The sequence below is a fragment of the Botryllus schlosseri genome, chromosome 11, assembly GCF_051294905.1.
Source record: "Botryllus schlosseri isolate E-star chromosome 11, Bs_hap1, whole genome shotgun sequence".
NCBI classification, from domain to species: domain Eukaryota; kingdom Metazoa; phylum Chordata; class Ascidiacea; order Stolidobranchia; family Styelidae; genus Botryllus; species Botryllus schlosseri.
This window is the reverse complement of record NC_137246.1, coordinates 22,258,456-22,280,193: the sequence shown is the minus strand read 5'-3', so window position 1 is coordinate 22,280,193 and position 21,738 is coordinate 22,258,456. Positions and strand designations below refer to the sequence as shown.

General features: G+C 39.8%; 2 protein-coding genes across 7 annotated transcripts in view; one reads left to right on the top strand and one right to left on the bottom strand.

Annotated features, from left to right (window-relative positions):
* LOC145450282 (intraflagellar transport protein 57 homolog) overlaps nucleotides 1–21,738 on the bottom strand; it is a 207,298-nt gene that overhangs the window by 116,483 nt on the left and 69,077 nt on the right. The window lies entirely within an intron of this gene.
* LOC145450277 (uncharacterized) overlaps nucleotides 11,627–21,738 on the top strand; it is a 49,903-nt gene continuing 39,791 nt past the window's right edge. For 3 of the 5 annotated variants that reach the window (XM_080328792.1, XM_080328791.1, XM_080328788.1), the window contains exons 1-9: nucleotides 11,628–11,798; nucleotides 12,716–12,845; nucleotides 13,570–13,740; nucleotides 13,797–14,018; nucleotides 15,484–15,614; nucleotides 15,957–16,108; nucleotides 16,169–16,339; nucleotides 17,485–17,576; nucleotides 20,458–20,587. In XM_080328792.1, coding sequence (XP_080184918.1) covers nucleotides 11,701–11,798; nucleotides 12,716–12,845; nucleotides 13,570–13,740; nucleotides 13,797–14,018; nucleotides 15,484–15,614; nucleotides 15,957–16,108; nucleotides 16,169–16,339; nucleotides 17,485–17,576; nucleotides 20,458–20,587 — 1,297 coding nt within the window. In that variant the 5' untranslated portion in view covers nucleotides 11,628–11,700. Of the gene's footprint in view, nucleotides 11,799–12,715; nucleotides 12,846–13,569; nucleotides 13,741–13,796; nucleotides 14,019–15,483; nucleotides 15,615–15,956; nucleotides 16,109–16,168; nucleotides 16,340–17,484; nucleotides 17,577–20,457; nucleotides 20,588–21,738 lie in introns of all 5 variants that reach the window. The other 2 variants (XM_080328789.1, XM_080328790.1) reach the window with 2 other exon arrangements.

Sequence of the window (21,738 nt, the reverse complement as noted above, 5' to 3'; positions counted from 1 at the left end):
CAATGCGGTGTGAAAGGATCGAACCACGCATCTCGCTACCTAAATTATATTCACCGATACTTTCGTGAAATCATACTGGTCACTCCATATCCACTGCAGAGGTGGTCAGTAACGAAGTACTTCTACTTTTTGAAGTACTTGAAGTAGATTTTGCCTACTCGCACTACTTGTTAAGTAGTTATGAATTTAGACTACTTCTACTTCTACTTGATCGTTTTCAGTTTTATAGGCAAAATAGGTGTAGAATGCAGTGTTGGGATCAAGTCACTACCTTCGAGTCACGAGTCATTTCGAGTCATTGCATATTTTGATTCGAGTCAAGTCAAGTCAAGTCAATCGATTTTCAAATGTGACTCGAGTCAAGTCAAGTCAGTTGATTTTTGGAGGTGACTCGAGTCAAGTCGAGTCAAGTCAAGTCAAGTCACGAGTCAAGTCACAATTCAAGTCAAGTTGACTTTTCGAAGTATAAGGCATGATTACGTCATGCTGGCTGTTTGTAATACAGATTGATGTGGTTATTAATTCTGAACCGATGAATGAATATAGAGGTAAATATACACGAAAGAAGGCGCTGTATCGCTCACCGATACGTAGAACTTCTGTTAAACTACACGTAAGTAATTGCATAGCCTCACTTTATAGTTTTCAGTCAAAATAGAGACACAAATTGGTCAGATGAATATGCAATGCGATGCAATGAAATTTCGAGCCTGCGCCAATGGTTGAGGAGTATATAAACTATATTCGAATTCAATTTCAATAAAACAAGAGGTTTGGCCAACGTATAAGAACAGAAAACAGAAATGAATATTATGCTATTAAATTACTTCAGTAGCAGTTTACGACAACGTAAGCTGTAAGCTTCAATCACTACGTTTGTGGTCATTTTATTTATGTGAGAACAATGGAGGCTCAGTGAAACACACGATCATTGAATGATTGGTCGCTTTCACGCGGTGTTACACCAGCTTTCGCGAACAATCCGAACATATGGAAGAAACAGTGATTTTTATCGAAACCGAATACTTGATGACTTGAAATTGACTCGTGAATTTTGCTCCGAGTCACGAGTTAATCCACATTTCTGATGCGCCTAGTCAAGTCAAGTCAAGTCATTTTAGCAAAGTGACTCGAGTCAAGTCAAGTCATACGAAAAAGGTGACTCGAGTCTGACTCGAGTCAAGTCATGACTCGAGTCATCCCAACACTGGTAGAATGCCTACTTACTTACTTACTTACTTGTGAACCAGCACTACTACTTCTACTTGAGTAGAAATTCCGGCGTTTCTTCTACTTCTACTTGAGTAGCGACGGTGACTACTTTGACCACCTCTGATCCACTTTGCGCGAAGCGCGATGAAAATTCTGGGCTTTACTCAACTTTTATGAAAATTAAAGGTTGATACTCCGAGAATACATCCTCGAAATTCCTCAGGCTATCTTCCTGATTGGAGGATTAAACTACTTCTACTTGACACACTGAAAATAGCGAAAAGTAAGTAAGTAGATAACAAAATATTACGAAGTAGAAGTAGTGGGAAATTTGATATACTTGAGTAAGTACCCAAGTCGTGGAAATCTACTTGAGAACTTCAAAAAAGTTGAAGTGCTTCGTTACTGACCACCTTATTGCCTAAACGTAAGAGATATGCGAAAACTAGAAATCGCCAAGTTTATGTAGGCCTATCAGTTCCACTGCGGCCATTGCCCCGAATATTTCAATGACTCCTTTACATCGGTTCGGTTTATTAGAAATTTTATCAGTTCATTACTTCACAAAAATTGCGATGCAATGAAAAGATAGTGTCGAAACGACTTGGAGTAGTCTTTGAAATCAGACTCCCACCTTGCAGGCCGTGTTATTTTTGGCATTTCAGGAGCCAGATGCCAAAACTGCCAAAAATAAAAATTTGAAAATGCCAAAAATAACTAATTTTTGGCATATGACAAAAATAACACGGCCTGCCAATAGTGTATTTCTTTTATGGTGTTGTGTTAACAGGACCGCATTAAAAGCGAGAAGAGCGTGTGTGAAGGGCAGGTTTCTTACTCTATGGGTCCAGCTCACCCATTAGGGGAGAATGCATGGTGTCCTAAATGGTGTGGGCACAGCGAGATTGAACGGCTGACTGCATTTGGTTTACGTCATATTTTCCATCTGTCCAAAAGCAATTTTACGGCCATTTTTGACCGGCTTACCGAGCGCTAAATTTGGTAAAACGGGTATCAATGGAAAGCTGCCGCTGTACTGATTACTAAAATATAAATTATATTCTGCTCATGGATCTGGAACCTCCAAATTCAACCACGATTTTTGCATTCTGATCGAGTTGAACATTGTGACACAACAAACAGTCCGGCTATTTCTGAGCTGCAGTCTCGTTTTGCCAGACAGTCTTGTTGCATTAATGTTCTTAAACAAGCTAACCTTCCCAGGACTGTTCAATGTGAGTTGGTAATATTAAAGCCATCTGACGTGACAAAAGTCCTCCTAAAATATATCGGTAGACTGATGGAGATGGGATGGTCGCGCTACAAAATAAAATGTGTTGAGAGACAACACAGGGAACTCCTGGAAAAGTATCGGGAAGAAAATTCTTTCCGCGATGAGATCGATGGCACTAGCGCAGTGATCTCTTTTCATGATGCTTGGAAGGCGGTTCTGCCCTCCGAAATTTTGAAGCTCTGAAAACCTTTTGTGGAGGACTGGCAACATTCTTTCGCTCAACGGCAACTGTTGAAGCCGATATTTCCCAGCGAGATAGTGTAATGGTTATGCGTCCGGCTTCTCGAGCGGTAGGTCGTGGGTTCGATCCCCGGCCGGGTCATACCAAAGACTCGAAAAATGGTATCCGCAGCTATCCTGCTAGGCGCTCAGCAATCACGGATAGCATGGAGGAGAAAAAAAAACGGGGGCGCAGACTAGATGACCTCATGGGGCCGTATCGCAACTCCGTCGCCAAAGCATCTCGATGGTGCAGGCGAGAAAGAATATCATATCTCTCTCTCTCTCTCTCTCTCCCAGATTCGTTGAGCGAAAAAGTAATTCAGGAGAAACTTTGCTGACCTGAGTTTGGAAGCACTGTTACAGTGCAAACAATTTAAGTCTATTCGAAAGCTATAACAATCAGGTGTTGAGCGTGTTTGTTAGGCTTCTCATTCTTTTTGCTTATTTGCACCGATTCCGAATGGATACTGCACATTTTGTGGTTTCGTTTGATATAATTAACCTATGTAATCGCAAAGTTTTTTCTTCTTATTATTGTTTGTTGGTACTGATTATAAGTGGATGCTGCACATTTTTTGGTCTCTATTGATAAACTGACCCAAATAAAGCATTTTTATGACTAATTCGAGTCTGAAAATATCTATTTAGAGGTCGATGCCAAAACTGCCAAAAATAAAAATTGAAAAATGCCAAAAATAAACTATTTTTGGCAGTTTTGGCATATGCCAAAAATAACACGGCCTGCACCTTGGCCTAGGCCAAGGGCAGACAACTTCTCCAGCTGGCGGGCCGGATATAGGAAAATGAAGTAGGCCTACTTGGCGGGCCGGATTCCTAAATCGATACAGTAATCGAGTATTTATCCACATATACAAGGAATAAATGGTATATAATGAGAATTTAAAGTTGAAAGCATAGGGACCCATACCAGTTTTTAATGAATTTATTAATGCAATATACTTCAATAGCGGGGAGATAGCGTAGTGGTGACGATAAGCGCCTACCGCCCGCGCTGCCCGGGTTCGATTCGGAGGTTACTCTGGGTTCCTCTTCCCCGCGTCGTTTGCTTACGGCGACAACAAAATAAATAAAACCGAAAAAGACCCGATGAAAGAGAGCACTCTCAAGGTATGGAAATAAAAACGGCCGAGGTGGAAACCAGTTTGAAGAGACCGCAACTGAAACCGAAACTGCAGCCGCAACTGATCGGTTCGAAATCCTCCTATGTGTTCATTACTTCGCATTGCGTCTTGTCGCATTGTACATTGTGTGTGTCATGTTCTGAGGAAAATATAATGTGACTGAAAGGATAGGAAAGGACGTAGTTTATTTTTTCCATGATGTTTTTGCGGCATATACACCGACTCATGATACACATGCACACGATCTGCGCATATGCATACCACGAGTGCATGATGTGCATATGCCGCTGGACAAGGAAGTGCAGGTATAGCCTTTACGGATTTCTAAGTCATGCACTGCCCCTCCATGCTATTCCAGTAATGCATGAGCGCCAAGTACCAAGCGCCATGGATACCAGTGTTTCTAATCAGATCTTGGGTCTGACCCGGCCGGGGATCGAACCCACGACCGACCGATCAAGAAGCCGGACGCTTAACCATTACGCTATCTTGTCGGTTATCGAATTATTGAATATCTGTTGAAGTGTATGAGATCTGTGGTCGATCAAAATTGTCGACAAGTTCTTGAAACTCTAGTTGCATTTCGGACGTAGAAACCCAGACTGCACGTGAGCATCAGCTAGATTGTCACGCAGCGTTACTATATAGGCTAAGTGTGCATTCTCATGGTCGAAAAAGTTTGCTCGCAAATGTAGGCCTATGTAGACCAGTGATGAGCGGATAGTGCTTTTCGAGGATCCGAATCTCTCCGGCAACTTAAGTCTCTGAGGATATCTCCCTCCGACTCCGAAGAGCTCAATCCCAGATTCCGAGACAATCCGAAGAATCTCGTCCAGTCTCCGAAACATCCATAACGGTAGAGGATGGCTATTCAATAACATCGTTGAAAAATCCCAAATGTACAGCTCCACTGAAAAAAGTTCTGCACTAGAATATCACGAGTTGCATCTTTGAAACAGAACGAAAGAAAAATGTATCGAAAATTGCACCCGTGATAGTACAAGTTGTCAACTGTCTGTGTTTTGGTTTGTAATCAATATTCACTTCTGGTCAGAGCCAGTGGCGGCTCGTCCTATAGGGCAACTGGGGCATTGCCCCACCTAAAATTCTCTTCAATAACAATTCTTTACCATTTATAGACGCACACCAATCTATATATACCGAAACCACAGCGAAAATCGTATTCTTCTTGTCCTTTCGCTTGTAAATGCCCATATATAGCGAAGTCTCTACGAAAATCGAATTCTCTTCTGTGTTTTTGCTTTGCGAATGCCTAGCCGGGGCATGCCCCGGTAGCGCTCATAACAAGCTTTCACTGTCTATTCTCTCAAAGCCGCGCACAATAAAGAAACGGTAATTTACTCTCTCCTATTCATAAAATGACCGAGCAACCGGGGCAAATTAGCTCTGTGCCCTTAAGGTGTGATGTAACAATCGTATCTATAGCTGAACTCGGTTACCGTCATATGCGTTTAGTCGACCTTTGGTGGTATAGGTCGATTTTGATGGTGTTTCACACCATGAAAACTCTTGAAACTTGGTATGTCATGTCGTGATGGTGGTATTTAACACTGCCCCAAGTTTCAGGGTTTTTACTTAAAGTTTAGGGTAGTAATTCCGTTTCCGAAGTTGAGTGTGTGCTGATCCTTCATGTATCGCAAACAGATTTTACTCAAAAGCTGGTATTGGTATCCAATCCATTGATTTTGACGATGTTCAATACTGAGACCGGTTATGACATTTGGCACGGTAAGTCTTAACGTTAGTATCGAACGCTGTACCAAGTGTAAAGTTTGTCACTGAACTGTGTTAGTGGTAATTTCGTTTCCTAATTCGAGTGAGAGCTGACTCTCATTTATCCCTAACAGATTATACGCAAAGCCGGTATTGGTCTCTATTGATTTTAACGATGCTCCTTACCTAGATCCGTCATAAGCTTTTGAACAGTATGTCTTGATTTTTATATCGAACGCTATGCCAAGTCTCAAGGTTGACACTCAATGATTAGGGCAGTAATTTCGTTATCAAGGTCGAGCATGGTAGAGATGCGCTCCGATCTGACACTTTAGCCTTCAACGCATTGCGGATATCACGCAAAAGCCGTTGTATCTGCGGTAACGTTAAGTGAGATGATGATATCATTCTCAGATTCCATTCAAATATTTACTTTGATATTATATCCTCCAATGTCAATTTCACCGTGAAATTGTGGCCGTCAAGCCATTTGCTTACAACCCCCTCAAGCGCGATAGCTATTTAGTTTTCGATGGCGGCTAACAGCTGATCACTTGATCGGCCTATTCCTCAGTAAATTTTACGCAAAATTCGGTGTTGGTCTGTTCGCATTAATTTTGACAGTGTGCCATACCGAAAAGGGCCATGAGGACACTTCTCGATGATGTCATGTAACAGTGTACTAAGTTTAAGGCTTTCATCCACGTATTTATTCGGTAATATATATATTCCAAAGGCGATTTCGCAGCAGACCTATAGACAGTAATAAAGCCGTATGTGTCGTGTTACAGTCTCCAGTTTCAAGGCCAAAATCTTCTATGCTGTACCGAGACCGAATTTCCGAGGCTGCTATTCTTAGTTCTTCAGAATGATGTTTTGGATTCAATATGACAGGCCCAATCTATGAGATAACAATTGCGTATCTGTCCGAACTCGTTGACCTTTCCAATTAGGCTTACGCTATCTCTCGAGTTATAGTCATTTCCATTTGTGCAGATAATTAGTCAGGCCTAGTGCGAACATGAACCGTGTTGAATCTTTTTTCCGTACGCCGTTTACGCAGTTCCCATACTTCAAGTCACAGCTCACCGGCGGACCTCTCGAGTCTCGTGGCACATACGTTAAAATCACTGTTGCCGGGAAATTCATGTTACCGTACCATCATTAAGTTACTTGTTTACGTTGGAAAACGCGATTGTGACGTCATCTTGATAAAAAGTCGCTTGCAGCCCTTGCCCCACCACCCGATATTGTCACGAGCCGCCACTGGTCAGAGCTATCCAAAGATATCCGAGGCAAAAGTTACAACACTCCAAAAGTCTCCGAAAAAATATCTGTAGTAAACTCCGACTCCACTCCGAGTGTCACAAAATCTGTAAATATGCGCTCCGATGCTCATCACTGATGTAGACCCGAACAGAACAAGTAGTTTCATGGCCACCTTTCTTCAGCCGCGGATCACATTATCATGTAAGACCGGAAACTCTCTGCGGGCCACTTAAAATCCCTTCGGGACCGTATGTTACCCGCCTAGGTGATGTAAAGAGGAGGCAAGTTATCTATATGCGGGGGACATAGCGTAATGGTGACGATAAGCGCCTACAAATCTGGCGGATCCGTGTGGATTCCCGTCGGAGGTTTATCTGGGCTCCCCTTCCCCCGCCGTTGCCGTACTTACGGCAACAAAAAAGCCTAGAAAAAGACCCAACGAAAGAAAGCACTCACAAGGAGTGAAAAGAACTAGTAGAAGGGCCACGGCTTCAGAAAAGATCAACATCGAAAAAGAACTGTGACATCGGGCACTCTATGCCAAGGTGGACGTTAGATTAAAAGGATCGCTACTGATGCGTGTCGTTCGACATCCTCCCATCTGTTCATGACATCGCATTGTGTCTTATCGCATTGTACATTATGCGTGACTTGTTTAGATGAAAAATATAACTCAATGATTATTAAGATCACTGAGCTATGTACAATGTACATTGTACGGACAAAGAATATGCTGTCCCGGAAAGTGGGGATTTCCCTGTAGTGAGATCCCAATATCAATCTGTGGTTCCAAACTTCCCAAGCAGACATGACATTCCTAGGTTTTCCAACCAGATCTGTTTTCTTAGCATCCCCTAGCCCTAGGTTTCTGAGTTTTTTTCCTTGAATTTTTTTTTTTTCTACATCATGTTCGTCACGTCGGTTTCACGCTCGAAAATGAATTGTTAGATTAGTAAGATCATATTATCGTAAAATGCAGGCACTTCGTTTCGCCATTGTGGATGGATTTCGCTGTTATTGTAATTTAATTGTAACGACAGAGTTATGAGTGACTGTTTAACTACTAAAATGACAGGCCTCGGCGTGATGCAACGGATCTTCCTTGAATAGTAACTTTCAGGTCGCAAAAAGTTGGGCACACCCAGCAAGTTAGTCAGAGCCGTTGGTTATTAGCATGTTCGAATACACCCTGATTTCATGATTTGACAGTTATGTTTTCGACTGAACATGGGTCTGTGTCATTATTCTAGGTAAAAGTGATTGTTGTCCCAGTATTAATCAATCAAAAGCTACTTTCAATCTGGCCAGGTCAATGAAAATACATGGAAATCAAAAATCACCCCCGGAAATAGGGAAAAGATGGCATGGTTACGAGCTATTGCAGCGCGATGATATAATTAATACACTATTAAGTATTGCCGCCGCACACCAATTGTTTCATAGCAATGCGTCAAGAGGAAAACAACATATTTTGAGCGATTTGCAGTGTTAACCGAGCAAAATTTATAGTATGAATGCTGTTGGAAATTCAATATCAAAGGTTTTTATGAGTGTATGACTGTAAATGATGACTGACAGTTTCCAGTTTGACAGCTATCTTATGTAAATTTGAGTGAAATATAGGATCTGGGTTTATTTGGCCTCCACATCTGGGTTTTTCTGAAATATCCCAGTGGCATTCCTGTTCTCAAGCTACCTATATTCCAGTTTCCAAAGTGGACGGCTGCAAGCACCCCTTGGGGCCTTAGAGACTTAGAAGGGAAGTTTTAAGTAAGGTACTCAATGTACATTGTACACCAATAAAGTACGATGGCTTTGGAAGGGAAATCAAATTTTTGTGTCAGTCCTCAAATTTCTATAGTTGTGACTGACATAATGTGTATGGTGCATGGTGTTGATCCAATTCATATAGGCATTCAATCGTTCAGGAACGCTTGTGAATTTTTATAGGTTGATCCATGTTATCGGCATTCATCAACGAATAAGTGCCAACGTTGCTTGCGTGTAAACTGTACAGTAAACAAAACAACTTTTTTGTTAGGGAAAGGGATAGGAATCGTTTGGTAACTGGTTCGTTGCAAAAAAGTTGTTCAATCGGATAGCACTGATCCAGACAAGAGAGAGAGAAATATTGATTCGTCCTACCGTAAAGAAAATAACATTAGCACATGAAACAATAACTTAACGGTGTAGGACAGGGTGTGATCGATATGACTCTGGGTCAGGGTTGTAACTTGTAAACAAGTCACAAGGTTCCGAGTCACAAGTCAACCTCACTTTTATAGTTCTGACTCGAGTCAAGTCGAGTCATTTTCAATTCACCACCAAGTCAAGTCCAAGTCATAGTGTTTTGACTCGAGTCCGAGTCGTTATGGTCACTGTTCAGTTTTCTGTTCAATCCGGTTCAACTCACTTTTTTCAACTCTGCTCCAGTGATATAGAATGGCTCGCATTCATAATAGAGTAATTTTCTTCAGTTTCTGACCCTATTTTCCAAGTATCACGCCTGATAGACGATATACCAATAATGTGGTAACTTTACCATTCTTTGAAGTGACTATCAGATGTCTGTCTTGGCCGTCCTAGTCTCGAGTCATATGACTTGGTTCGAGTCACGCGCAATGACTCGAGTACAAGTCGAGTCAATACAAAAATTTTCTCGATTCTAGTCGTTTTACGCATTTGAAAAAATGAATCTCCGAGTCAAGTGGAGTCACCAGAAAATCGTGACTCGAGCAGGGTCAACTGGTCTGATCACACCCTGCATTCAACAATTACTGCAGACTTCCCAGGGGATTGATATCTGAGAGAAACACAGTTATGCTTGCTCATTCCACATGCTATAAGAATTCCCATATTTGGATTTCCAGGTCATTTTAATTAAGCCAATACTACGATACTAAAGTTGTTACGCTTTTAGACTACTTCTACTTGAACAGTTTGAAGTAAAGCTAATTACCAATACTTCTTGTGATTTAGAATTTTGTCAAAGTGGAATTAGTATATCTGGATTTTTTCGCATCACTCTCATGGTGTGAGTGAAGTTTCCATAAAAATTAGGTGTACAATTGAATGGTATATTCATATTCAAATGAACCCGAATATTTTCGGCTGACACTCGTCAGAGGTAATCGTCAAGCAAGTTTCAAGTTGCAGAAAATATTCGGGTTCATTTCAATATGAATATACTGTACAATTGTATGTTGGAGTTCTGTACCTCCAAGAAGATCTTCAAAAATTAGGTGATGCAGTTACAGACCATGTATGACGTGACGTGATATGTATGGATTTCGAAAACCGCAACTAGTTTCCTCTATATCAGTCATTCTGCATGAGTCGTAGATATCTGCGTCTTGTAATTTTTGCAACTAGAATCAGCGATTTAGTTTACTAATGACAGTCGATGATCTCCCATCATAATCTACTTCATCAAACTCTATATTTTAGCAATTTGAACTGTCGTTATCTAGTTGAAGTAATTTTTGCATGCCCTGAAAATCGCTACTTGTAATTGCAATTGAGTAGAAATTTATGACATTACTTATACTCGGGTGCATCATTTCAATACACCACAAGACTGCGATACCATGAGAGATAGGAAGATGTCGAAAAAGGCGATGTAAAAAAGGAGGCAAGCACACTGAATGAAAAGTAAGAGAAGATAATATAAAAGGACAGGTGACAAAAAAAGGTGGCATGTGTCGGAAGACGAGATCGTTATGTCAGGTTGTGGTCCGGTAAACTAGAGGGCTAACTAGTACTCACGAACGCCGACTTGTGTGAGTTCATCATAACAACCAAAACTTCTTCAAATGGAGGTAGAAAATGCATGTTTGAAGAATACTCTAGTAAGCAGTTTCAGAAACTCGATTTGGTTGAGCGGTTGTATAGTTTTACCGGTTAATCGAAGAAGGTTTCTATTTTCGACATAGAAGGGTGCATTTTTTAGACTACGGTATCACAAAATGATCAATGACACAACAAAGGGTCCGTCTATCCAACTATGTGGTGTTATAACAACGAATTACCGTAAAGTATTTTTGCGGACATACAGGAGCATTACATACTGCACATTGGTATCCCCCGGAGATGATTTTCTACATACATTACTGTGACATAGCCTACATAGTAGACAGACCCCACAACAAATAGGTACAATTTGTCTGAACCACGGTAGCAGACTATATTTTTGAAAGTTACGTTATTAGTTGTAGTGTCATCAGTCATCTCATTTTCTGTTGTCTAGAAAATGCATTTCATGATTTCGAAAGTAGCTCTGATGTACTACTGCATGTATGCAAATTATGGTCTTATTTCTACTTCTACTCAAGTAGAAGTGCTGACAATTGTGACCACCTACGGAGGGAACCAATATCCAATATTATTCCCTGCTGTCTAGTTCTTACTGTTGCAATCTTATGATGTTTTGAATACACCCATGATGAGACTTTGAAAAGCAGAACCATTGTCACTTTCACTTTCACACGTACCCATCAGACTGAAGTTATTTCAATTCACATTTTAAATGGAGTGTCATAGCCCTTGCCTGTCGATATATCCAGTGCATCTGGACGGTTGTAAATTCAGACGGAAGAATATTTAAGCTGCGATTTATTCCTTCGGGGCATGGTAAATTATTATCAAGGCAGGAAAGAAATCCGGTGGCTAAATGGGATCGCTTTTCCCATGAAACATCAGATTCTTGTCTACTAACGATTGAGAATTTTGAGCAGTGTTCTAGGAGTGTAGATGTCAGTTCAACGTCCTACATTGTTTGTTCAGAAGCAGTGGGTCTTGTTCTATTTATATTCATCTTTGGTATATAGTATGCAGATGCTTTCTCTTGGATGTCTGTTCATCATCTTGATTGTCAAGACGTCAATTGTAGTTGAAGGAGGACATGCGGGATGTGGTGAAGGTCTAAGGTGTGTTTGCATCACCACACTCTCTTGCCATGTATCTGGCATCCATAATACACTGCTCTGTCTTAGAATTACTGTAGGCCTACTGTAAAATAACATATATAATTTGCCTGAAATTTGGTATCTTGCCATAATTTTCACTGAGGGACCACATAATTTCTTGAATTGAATTAACTGGATTGGTGTTATCGGGTAAAATAATGTAGACTATGAATGTATGAGCTCCATTTGATTCTAGTCCAACTGATGTCGCTGCTCACAGCACCCATCCCCATGATTGTCTATTTAAAAACTTTTTATGTAAGCACCGAATTTTACAAGTTGACAAACTGTATCGCTTCGAAGTATCAAAAGTCATTCACAAATACTTTTCCAATAGTTTGCCTCCTGTGTTTGATGACTTTTTCATGCCTGCTAAAAATATCCACTCCCACTACACGAGATCCTCGTCTAAAGGAAATATCTACTTCCCCCCCCCCCCCCCCCCCCAATAGCAACCTAACTAAGAGATCTATCGTCTACTCGGGACCTATCATCTGGAATGCATTACCACCACATATCCGTGAATTGCCTTATAATAGATTCAAAAAATCCCTACTTGATCACCTCTTGTCGTTACACTAACACTGTTGCCCTACCTCGCCCAGACATTGCTTCATTGATCATTTGCTACTATCGTTTTATTTTTTTTCTATTTTATTTATTTAACTACCGTAACATTTTTTACAGCCAGACTGTTACGAGTCAAGTGTACCTGTTTGATGCTGGTGTGATCAGACTAGATGACCTTCACGGTCTTATCGATCATTCCTATCTAATACCGAATACTGTGGCATGCATATTTTCTGTACCACCACCACTGCCGTGTGTTATGTATTTTGGTTGGATGAAAATAAAGACTCTCTCTCTCTCTTTCTCAGGTGTACCTGTGCCAATGGAGTTATGGATTGTCGAGGACAATCCATCGCTCAATTTCCAGATAAGGTCCAGATAAGAAACAACACTCGGGTCTTATATCTGGATCAGAATTCCATAACTTCTTTATCCATGGTGAATTATTTTATTCTATTCTCCTTAACCGACCACATGCAATAAACCGACTAAAGTTTGAAATATTTATCATTAATGTATTGTGTATTTTCTAATAAATCAAAAAAGTTGCCCAAGAATGTTTCTGAAAAGGTGTTGATTTTGGTATCGATTCCATACTGCCATGAATCTTTCTGCTATCCCTAATCAATTAATATGACTGCGCTACTGCAGTATGTTGTGATCAGCTGTCTCTTAGCTATCAGCATATAACAACATCACAACGATTATTATTCTCAGTCCTCTTTTATTGTAAGAATTGCTCCCTATCAAGACATGATATATATATTCAGTACAGCATTAATCAAGCAGTACCCCAAGAATGACCTATGCCTTTTGCGCCTTGACTCATAAGTTGAATTGGTTTCGGTGATGTGTCTAATCGATTCTGTGAACTTGGATACAGTCCTAGTTATTAGGCTGATCGGTAACCAATCGTTTTGTTGAAATGTGACTTTTATAGTTCAGAGGCCGGCAAACCACAAGCTGTTGTGCACTCAGGTTCAGTATCACACATTTACATATGGCCAAAACGGGACTTTTGTTAGAGTTTTTAGGATTTATTCACGTGCATTCATAAACTGACAAATTGTATTTTGAATCTGGAGAGGGCATTGATGTTTGGCATTTTCAACATCACATTCCGCTTGATTACAGCCTGATCGATATCACTTCTGAATTTCAGATCCCGAAAGAGCCTACGCTTCAAACTTTGTCGTTGACCAATAACCAAATTAAAACTATGCGATATGATGCTTTTGACAATTTGGACAACCTGAAAATATTGAAATTGAACAACAACTCCATTCGAGTTATCTCAGACGATGTATTTGAATGGAATCCATTAAAATTGGAGGTATTAATTTTACAGTTATGTTGATTTCAGACTATGATCAATTGTTTGCTTATAAGGTTTTATACTTGGACTCCAATGAGCTGGAATTTATTCAGCATTTCCTGTTTTACGACCTGGAGGAATTGACCGACTTGTACCTGCAAAATAATAAGATCATATTCGTACATCCGCATGCTTTCCTGCAATTGAAAAATTTGAGAACTCTCCGACTTGATGGGAATAAACTTCATACTTTTACTCACAAGTGGATTGACAAACTACAGCCTAATACTTTTTCCGTAAGTTCTGTTGTAGATCAATTTCAGTCGAATGAATGAGGTGGATGCAATATTCCAATAGGCGTTAGGGTATGCTGTGAATGCCAGTAAGTACATCTTGTGATATTGCAATGTGTTTCAGTATAGATTCAAGTTGCAGCATATTGTATGGTAATGTGCTGTTAGTGATATTAATTCATCGCCTTTTAACTGCAAAGACTTACGCTTTTTGAAACTTTATTCTCATGTGCTATGTGATTCATAACACCAGAGGCGTTTCACAAATTTCTGTTTCTAGTTGATCACAAACAAGTGAGTCACAAACAGATATTTCTTCCATCTGAATATTTCCAATGCCTCAGGAGATTTATGAGTTTCTTCAGCCAATGAATGTTGTCCAAAGGCATTTGGAATTCTCCATTTCATGGTGTCAACCAACGGTAACCGTTAGCGGACCTCCGGCCGTAGAAGAAGAATTACTCGGTCGTCTATACATAATTAAATGAATTATCAACATGCAATTTGAAGTTACGAATTGAGTTTCAAATGTTCGAGAGATTTTAATTCAAATATTCTGTGCGCTCCATGCAATTCCTGGTGACTTGATTTTTTGGTTTTAATTTAGTACTGTCCATGCAATCTGAGCCACACCGAACTAATGTGAATCGCAGAGAAAAATGATGCGTCCCATAAAGTAATATCGAATTGGATGGCGTGCGTCTCACGAATGAAGATATTTTTGATATGTCTGGGCAATTCCAATATATGTTTTGACTATACCGACAATCATGTTGGCAAGTCAGGGTAAAACAACATGCAAGAAAGTTAATAATAACAACCTAAAGATGCATCATCATTAATTTTATGCCCAAAATTATCGAAGACCCCCTCTCGCCATCAGTTCAACCGAAAATCTGATAACATGGGCTGAAAAATGATTAATATCTGACAGTAATATATGCAACTACGGATATTATTGACAAAACTCGTTCAGGAAGTTGAAAAAACTTTCGCGGTCCCGCACGCCGAGGCAGCGAATCTCGATAACCTTTCACATCATTAATACTCGTGATTTTGCTGCGTGTAGTAAGCGCGCGGGCCTGCGGGGGCGTTCTACTTCTACAATTAGAAACTTTGATGCGTTACGTATTTCTGGCACAGAACAACACAATTCAATATAGATATCCAGGTGGTCCATGATGACTGTCTGCTGAAATGCGGCCGTATGGTAATTAAAATGCGATAGAGACTACTGACTAGCAAAATGGTTGAACATCCCTGGTGTAGGCTTTTTAGCACTTGAAGTTAAAAATATTCATGGACTTGTTCAATACAGTACTCCGTTAAACCACCAGTCTAATCAAGGCTAACTTTGATATTTCTGAAAGTGAAAAGCAACATTTGTTCATTCATCAATAGCTGCAAAATGTTGATTTCAAGATTTGTATCAGGAATTTTAATAATGGCTTCCATTCCTACACTGTAGACTCTTCGGGTCGACAACAATCCGTGGTCTTGCGATTGTGACATGAACTACTCTTTGGATTGGTTAAGTAATCCTAAGTTGTCACAATGGTTCCATGATCTTGTGAAAAGCAACCCACCAATATGTGCCACGTAAGTAACAACTTATTGAACCACAGTATTGTCCTGAAATCAAACAACTTTGGTATGCCAAGACATTTTCTGCAAAGTATGCTCATGACAATAGTTTACAGCAAATATTCTATCGCTATACACAACTGTCTTCTGCATTTTTCACGTAATATTCATCAGCTGGACTGATGGATATTTATATTTGAGATTGTCAACCGTGCCAAAGCATATGAAATAAATTTGAATCAAAGTGGCGATGTACTATTGTGTGTTGTGGAATTATGCGCACATTTATAAGTTTTCTAGAACATTTTACTGAATGATCATTAATGTTGATTGCCATCTTTTCTTTGGGATGTATAGGCCCAAAGCTCTCGAAGGCACACATTTCAACGAGTTAGATAAGGAAAAGACAATCAATCAGTGTGACATGCCACAAATTGTTGGTATATCAATGCCTAGCACACTAAAGTATGCACAATCCTTACTGTTGAGATGTGTCGTCAAGCCTGAGAGTAAGTGACAATTACATCCTCCAGTTAGAAAACATCGATAGTATTCATTGAAATTAACAGCATATCCCGTTCCTATCGTCTCGTGGACCGCTCCAAATCACGATGTGTATCGATTGGACTCAGCAATCAACTATATGGGCATTGAAGTGCATGCTGACGGTTCTTTACTTATACACAATTTGAGCACAATCGACAGCGGCTTATACACTTGCAATGCTTCTAATTCTAAAGGTGAGAGGGTTCGTTAACCACATCTGAAGTACGGTATGTAGTCATGGCTCACGAGCACAAAAAATAAGGAAGCCAAATTAAGGTCGATTTTTGTTGTAATTGAATCAAGACACTGCAGTCTGCACTTTCTAACTAGAAAGGCTCTTAAACCTGTGGATTTCATGAAAAAATTCAAATCCTTCCATTGGATTGTTTTAGTAACATTTTTAAATCTCTATTGGCGTCAGTAAGGTTTTGGAAATTTCATTGTGAAGTGTATGAATCCTCACAAGATTAAAAAATATGGGTGCTTCACTAGTACAGACTTCAGTTTGATATTCCTACTGAACCTGCCAGGTTAACGATACGGCTTAGCATAAGGAGTAGCAAGTTGATGAAAGTAGGCTTACTCTGTTTCAAGCTATCAAAATGAGCTTCCTCTGTGTAAGAATTCATATTATATCATAACAAATTATCATCATCATTTTTAGTAACATTTTCATCAAATCAAAACGCCACAAGATTGCAATATAATGAAAAGATTGGAGGGTACCGAAACGACGTAGAGTAATTAGACACCAATTTTGGCCAAGAACAGCTGTGGCCAACCTGCGGCTGTAGAAGGGAATTTGTGCGGCCGTCGTCACATAATTCAGTTTGTATGTGTTGGCGACCGTTGACATTTATATTGCTCTATATTGCTCAATCTAACGCTATGTCCGTAGACCCCTAAATTAGGATCCATGATCGTTTCTTAAGGTTTCATCAAGATAAATCACCTAAAATAATGAATTTACTATGAGACTGTGGTGTCTTACCATTGAAAAACATAAGGAAATACCAGATTGACAATTTGTCAACGTGTGTGCCGATTAAGCTACGTAAAGTCCCTGTGCTCGCAGACTCATCCAGAGCCTTCCACGGACTCATTTGAGTGCGCGTACTCGGGGTTGAGAAACACTGATCTAGTGACATAAATTATTTCCAGATATATAGTTATTCACTTGTAACGTAATCTTTTCTGCAATTAAAGAACCGTAGATGAAATCTGGAATGTATGGAGGTCGATTCACCTTGCTCTGTCTATCATCTATTAAGACTTCCCTCTTTGACTAATAGATATATCATGGACTTATCTCAAATCTTCATTGAATTATTATTTGCAGGATACTCCGCCGCAACCACTTCCATCAACTTGAGCGGGAAGATACCTCTCTTGAATCCGCCAAAGCATGAAGCGGTAACACCAGTCACAGTGGTCAGTATGTTATCGTGAGACTGGTCGCTCTACTAAGGTATTCCCTGCTACTTGGAACGGAGGAAAAAACAGAAGCATTTGGAACTAGAGTAGGGCTGCCATACGTCTGGAATTTCACTGTTTAAACTGCGGCCGGGAGGAAATGTTGAAATATGTCTAAATGTCCGGAAATTTGAAAGCTTGAAGGAAGCTGAAATTTTTTCGTAACTTAAGATAAACGACATCTTATTTTGGGTAAGATTTATGCTACTTGAAGTTTTTCTTTGCGTTGCGCGCGATTTAGTGTTACTTATAGATGTGTACCACCCCTGTCATTGCAAAAACTACGACTAAAAAAAATAAATTAAAATAACCATCATTTACTATAATAAAACTAATTGAAATCGCAATTTCAAGAGAACCGTATATTCCTAGTGTCGGTAAGGCCTTTTGGATGCTTTAGTCAAAGATAGTTGTTCTCAACTTCTCAAGCTTGGGGCTGTGTTCCCTTTTCTGGGGATAGCGAAGATGTCGAACCTAGTCAGCTTCTAACATAGGCCGTGAGTTAGTCTGGGCAAAGGTGCTGACCATTTAGTAACCAGTAGGGCGAAGATTCTGACCTACAAAATCAAAATTTTGACGTTTTTTGAACTTGAAAACCTCAATTTTGACCAAATTTGACCTAACATATGCAAATTAGGTGTTTTCCCAGATAATGTTAGAATTGTACTACTTATCTTCAGTTCAGGTTGGAACTGTCTGTCCTTACGAAGTAGTTTGGCCTGAAAAAAAACTTTTTCGCCTCAAAAACTGACAAATTTTTTCATGAAAAAATGTACGCATTATGGTAAAAAGAATTAAAAAGAATTGTAGTACTACGAAACATGATTTCCTACATTCTCGGGTAGAAAGTATCTGTCCTTACTAAGTAGCTTGCCAAGAATGGAGAAAGAACGTTCAAGAGCAGCAGTTGTTGGCTGACAACACTGAAGTTGTGCGTACACTGCTGGTGACACCCCGTGTTGCTTCATTTTGGCAATGGTGTCTACATCACTATTTTTCATCGTACGCTTCTTGATATAAGAACCATGCAATGCCCACGCAGTCTTCCTTCAGTTGGGATATTGCGGTACGTTGAGCATAACACCATGTCAACCTATTTGTTTCATTTGAATGTTTATGACTCACAATGAGCAGACAATCAGCTAACTACAACAGTAGGCCTATAAACAGGGTTGCCATCGACATCGACCCAAAAATAAGGACATTCGAAAAAATTAGATTAGCATGAAAAAAGCGTTTTTGTACATACTTCGTATTACAATCTGCAACACCTAGTTATTAAAAAGTGCTTCATGGATCTCACGACAGCTCAGGTCTAGGTTTACCTTCACTCAGGGCCGAAACACCACTTCGTCAGCCCCCCCCCCCAAAAAAAAAACGTGGTCTTGACCCCCCTCCACAGGGTGATAAACCAAACTTCTTCATCTCGTTGTGATTAGAGGCGTCAACCAAGATTGAAAACGGTTCTACACCAAGTTTAGACCAAATCATTTTTTGGGCGTGTGGAGCAAGAATTCCAGTAACAATGCTTGCAGTTTTGGTCCTGGCCGAAGAAAACTTATTTACGATGTTGGAATCGGGGAATATTGCTTTGAACAATTGCGATGTGCAATCGGCGAGGAATGATTGCTGGTATTTGACTGTATGGAATACCCAGATACCCTCTGCAGCAGCTGCCTTGTAGTCTTTGGCCGTTGGAGTTGATCGACTAGTGGAAAAACTATTCATCGACTGGCACAAATTAATTATTATGTCACGCTTCTTGTGTTTTAGGGTACCAATGTGAGTTGATATAGCGGTCTTTCCGATGGCCTCCAGATTAATGTCACAATTGCAGATATTGCAATGTGCGAAACACTCGCCTTCAAGCTTCGTTCTCTCTCGTCACGGAAAATCGTTTTGACGCCTGCTCGTTTTAACTAATCAGATTTAGCGTTATTGGAAGCTAACACTATATGCGCAAGTGCAATATAATTTATATAAATTTATCAACTACTGTTTAACCAATGTGTCGACTGCACTGCGCCTTTTGCACTACGCAATATATGCTGCCTTTCCCACAGCTTGAGCTTATTCTGCTGTAGACCAAAGAGTAGGAACCTGGTACTGCTGTTTAGTGCTAAAATGACATCCGCTGCGGTGGCTTGGTACAGACGAAACTTCTCTACCACCACTCACTGCAAGAAGTCAAATCTTGTTGCGTGTACGACAGGAGCGTTTCTTTCATTTATGATATCATAAAATCCCGACTCAACAGCATAATTTTAGAATAATATGCAACACAGATACCAGAGAAAAACGATCGAGGTTCTGTAGTGGTTGAAATTAAGACGAAATAAGGATGCAAGTCAAAAAAAGGACATTTCTTAGAAATAAGGACAGTTGAGTTTTCTAAGACGTGACCCTTCAAAATAAGGACAAATCTTAGAAATAAGGACGGTATGGCAACCCTGCCTATAAAGTTGGCTGGAAAATGTCAAATGGTAAGTTCACCGACAGTGCAAAATCTACGATACAACGAAATGCAGGTTGCAAAAAAGTTTCAACTTTCAAAAAAATCGCACTACCCGGTACTCATAAGCATAAGAATGGCAAATATATGTATGCCAAGCTAGGAACATTTGGTAGTATAAAGTTCTCCTGTAGCATTCATAGGAAAACCAGATATCAGATTTGCAATAAAATTAGAGCATAAAGACATTTTGCAAATTAGATTAGAATTAGATAACCGACGTTTCACATTAATTAGACAACTGTCCAAGTCAGACCTTCGGTATTTGATGTGGCTAGGTCCTTTCGATGCGTCTTGGCTTTCAATAATGATAATGTCTTCATTTAGGCGACTGAGACTCCGAAAAGTGACGCGACAGCGGTAGCTTACAAGAAGTGCCCCGCTCAATGTCAATGCATATCCATGCACATCGATTGCTCAGGAGACGGAAGTGATGGGAGTAGAGACCCAATGACAAGTTTGTAACTCCATTATCTAGACCAGTGGGCGATGGTCGTGTATAATGTTAATTATATTACAAGACACCTCGACGTAAACATTGGAATTGTGGTAGATGAAGATGAAGGGATGAAATAATCATTGTGTTTTCACTGATTTTACGACATACCGTAAGTCTGGGCAAACTCTTGTGGTGACTGATAATGAAGTTTGACATCCAGCCTGGAGTCGGTAACAGCGATCAACCTGCTAAAAATCAAATTTGATGACCTTAATCGGAATGCGGTAGATTTATGACAGAATCGGAACTGTGCTTGTCGGTAAATTGCATAGTGATCTAATGAGATTTTTCAAGAACTTTCTTGTGATGAGGCACATGCAAATTGGTACAAATTAGAGGTACAAATCAAAGTAGTCATCATTAGCATTCGAGTAGAAGTAGAAGTATCGAGTTCCAAGTAATTTTTTTTCTTCAAATTTTACTAAAACTGTTAGGTACGCCGAAATAACGCTGTACACTAAACTTGGCTCAATTCCAACAGGAATAAGCGAAGCAGTTAGAGTTAGAAACTTTTGAATTTAATAAAAGAATTTAGAATTTTTTTTATAGATTTTATCGACAACCCCATAAAACTGTCCAACTATCTAAGAAAACGATGTACAACAAATTCAGAAGGGAAGGTATTGAAGTACAAAATTTTAGATTTGAATGAATAGTATTCATGGTAGTTAATTCTACAGTTTTTAATTGTAGATCTACCCACAGTAAAAACTGTTTTTTCAAATCCAAAATTTTGAACATCAATAATTTCGCGTCAACTGGTTGGATTTGAGCCAAATTCACTATGCATCGTTTTGTTGACAGTAAAATTTGAAAATTTTCCAACTCCAATAGTTTCTCTTCTACAGGTTGTGATTGGGCCAAATTTGTGTGTGTGTGCAGAGTTTTCTATCCAACCTAACAACTTGATCGAGTAGCGATAAAATTTGAAGAAAAAAAGTTATTTTTCAACAACCCCAGCGTTGTGACCAAGTCACAAGGTTATGAGTCACAAGTCAATCTCACTTTTATAATTTTGACTCCAGTCATTTTCAATTCACCACCGAGTCAAGTCCAAGTCGGTGAGTAGAGGGTTGAGTCCGAATCATAGTGTTGTGACTTGAGTCCGA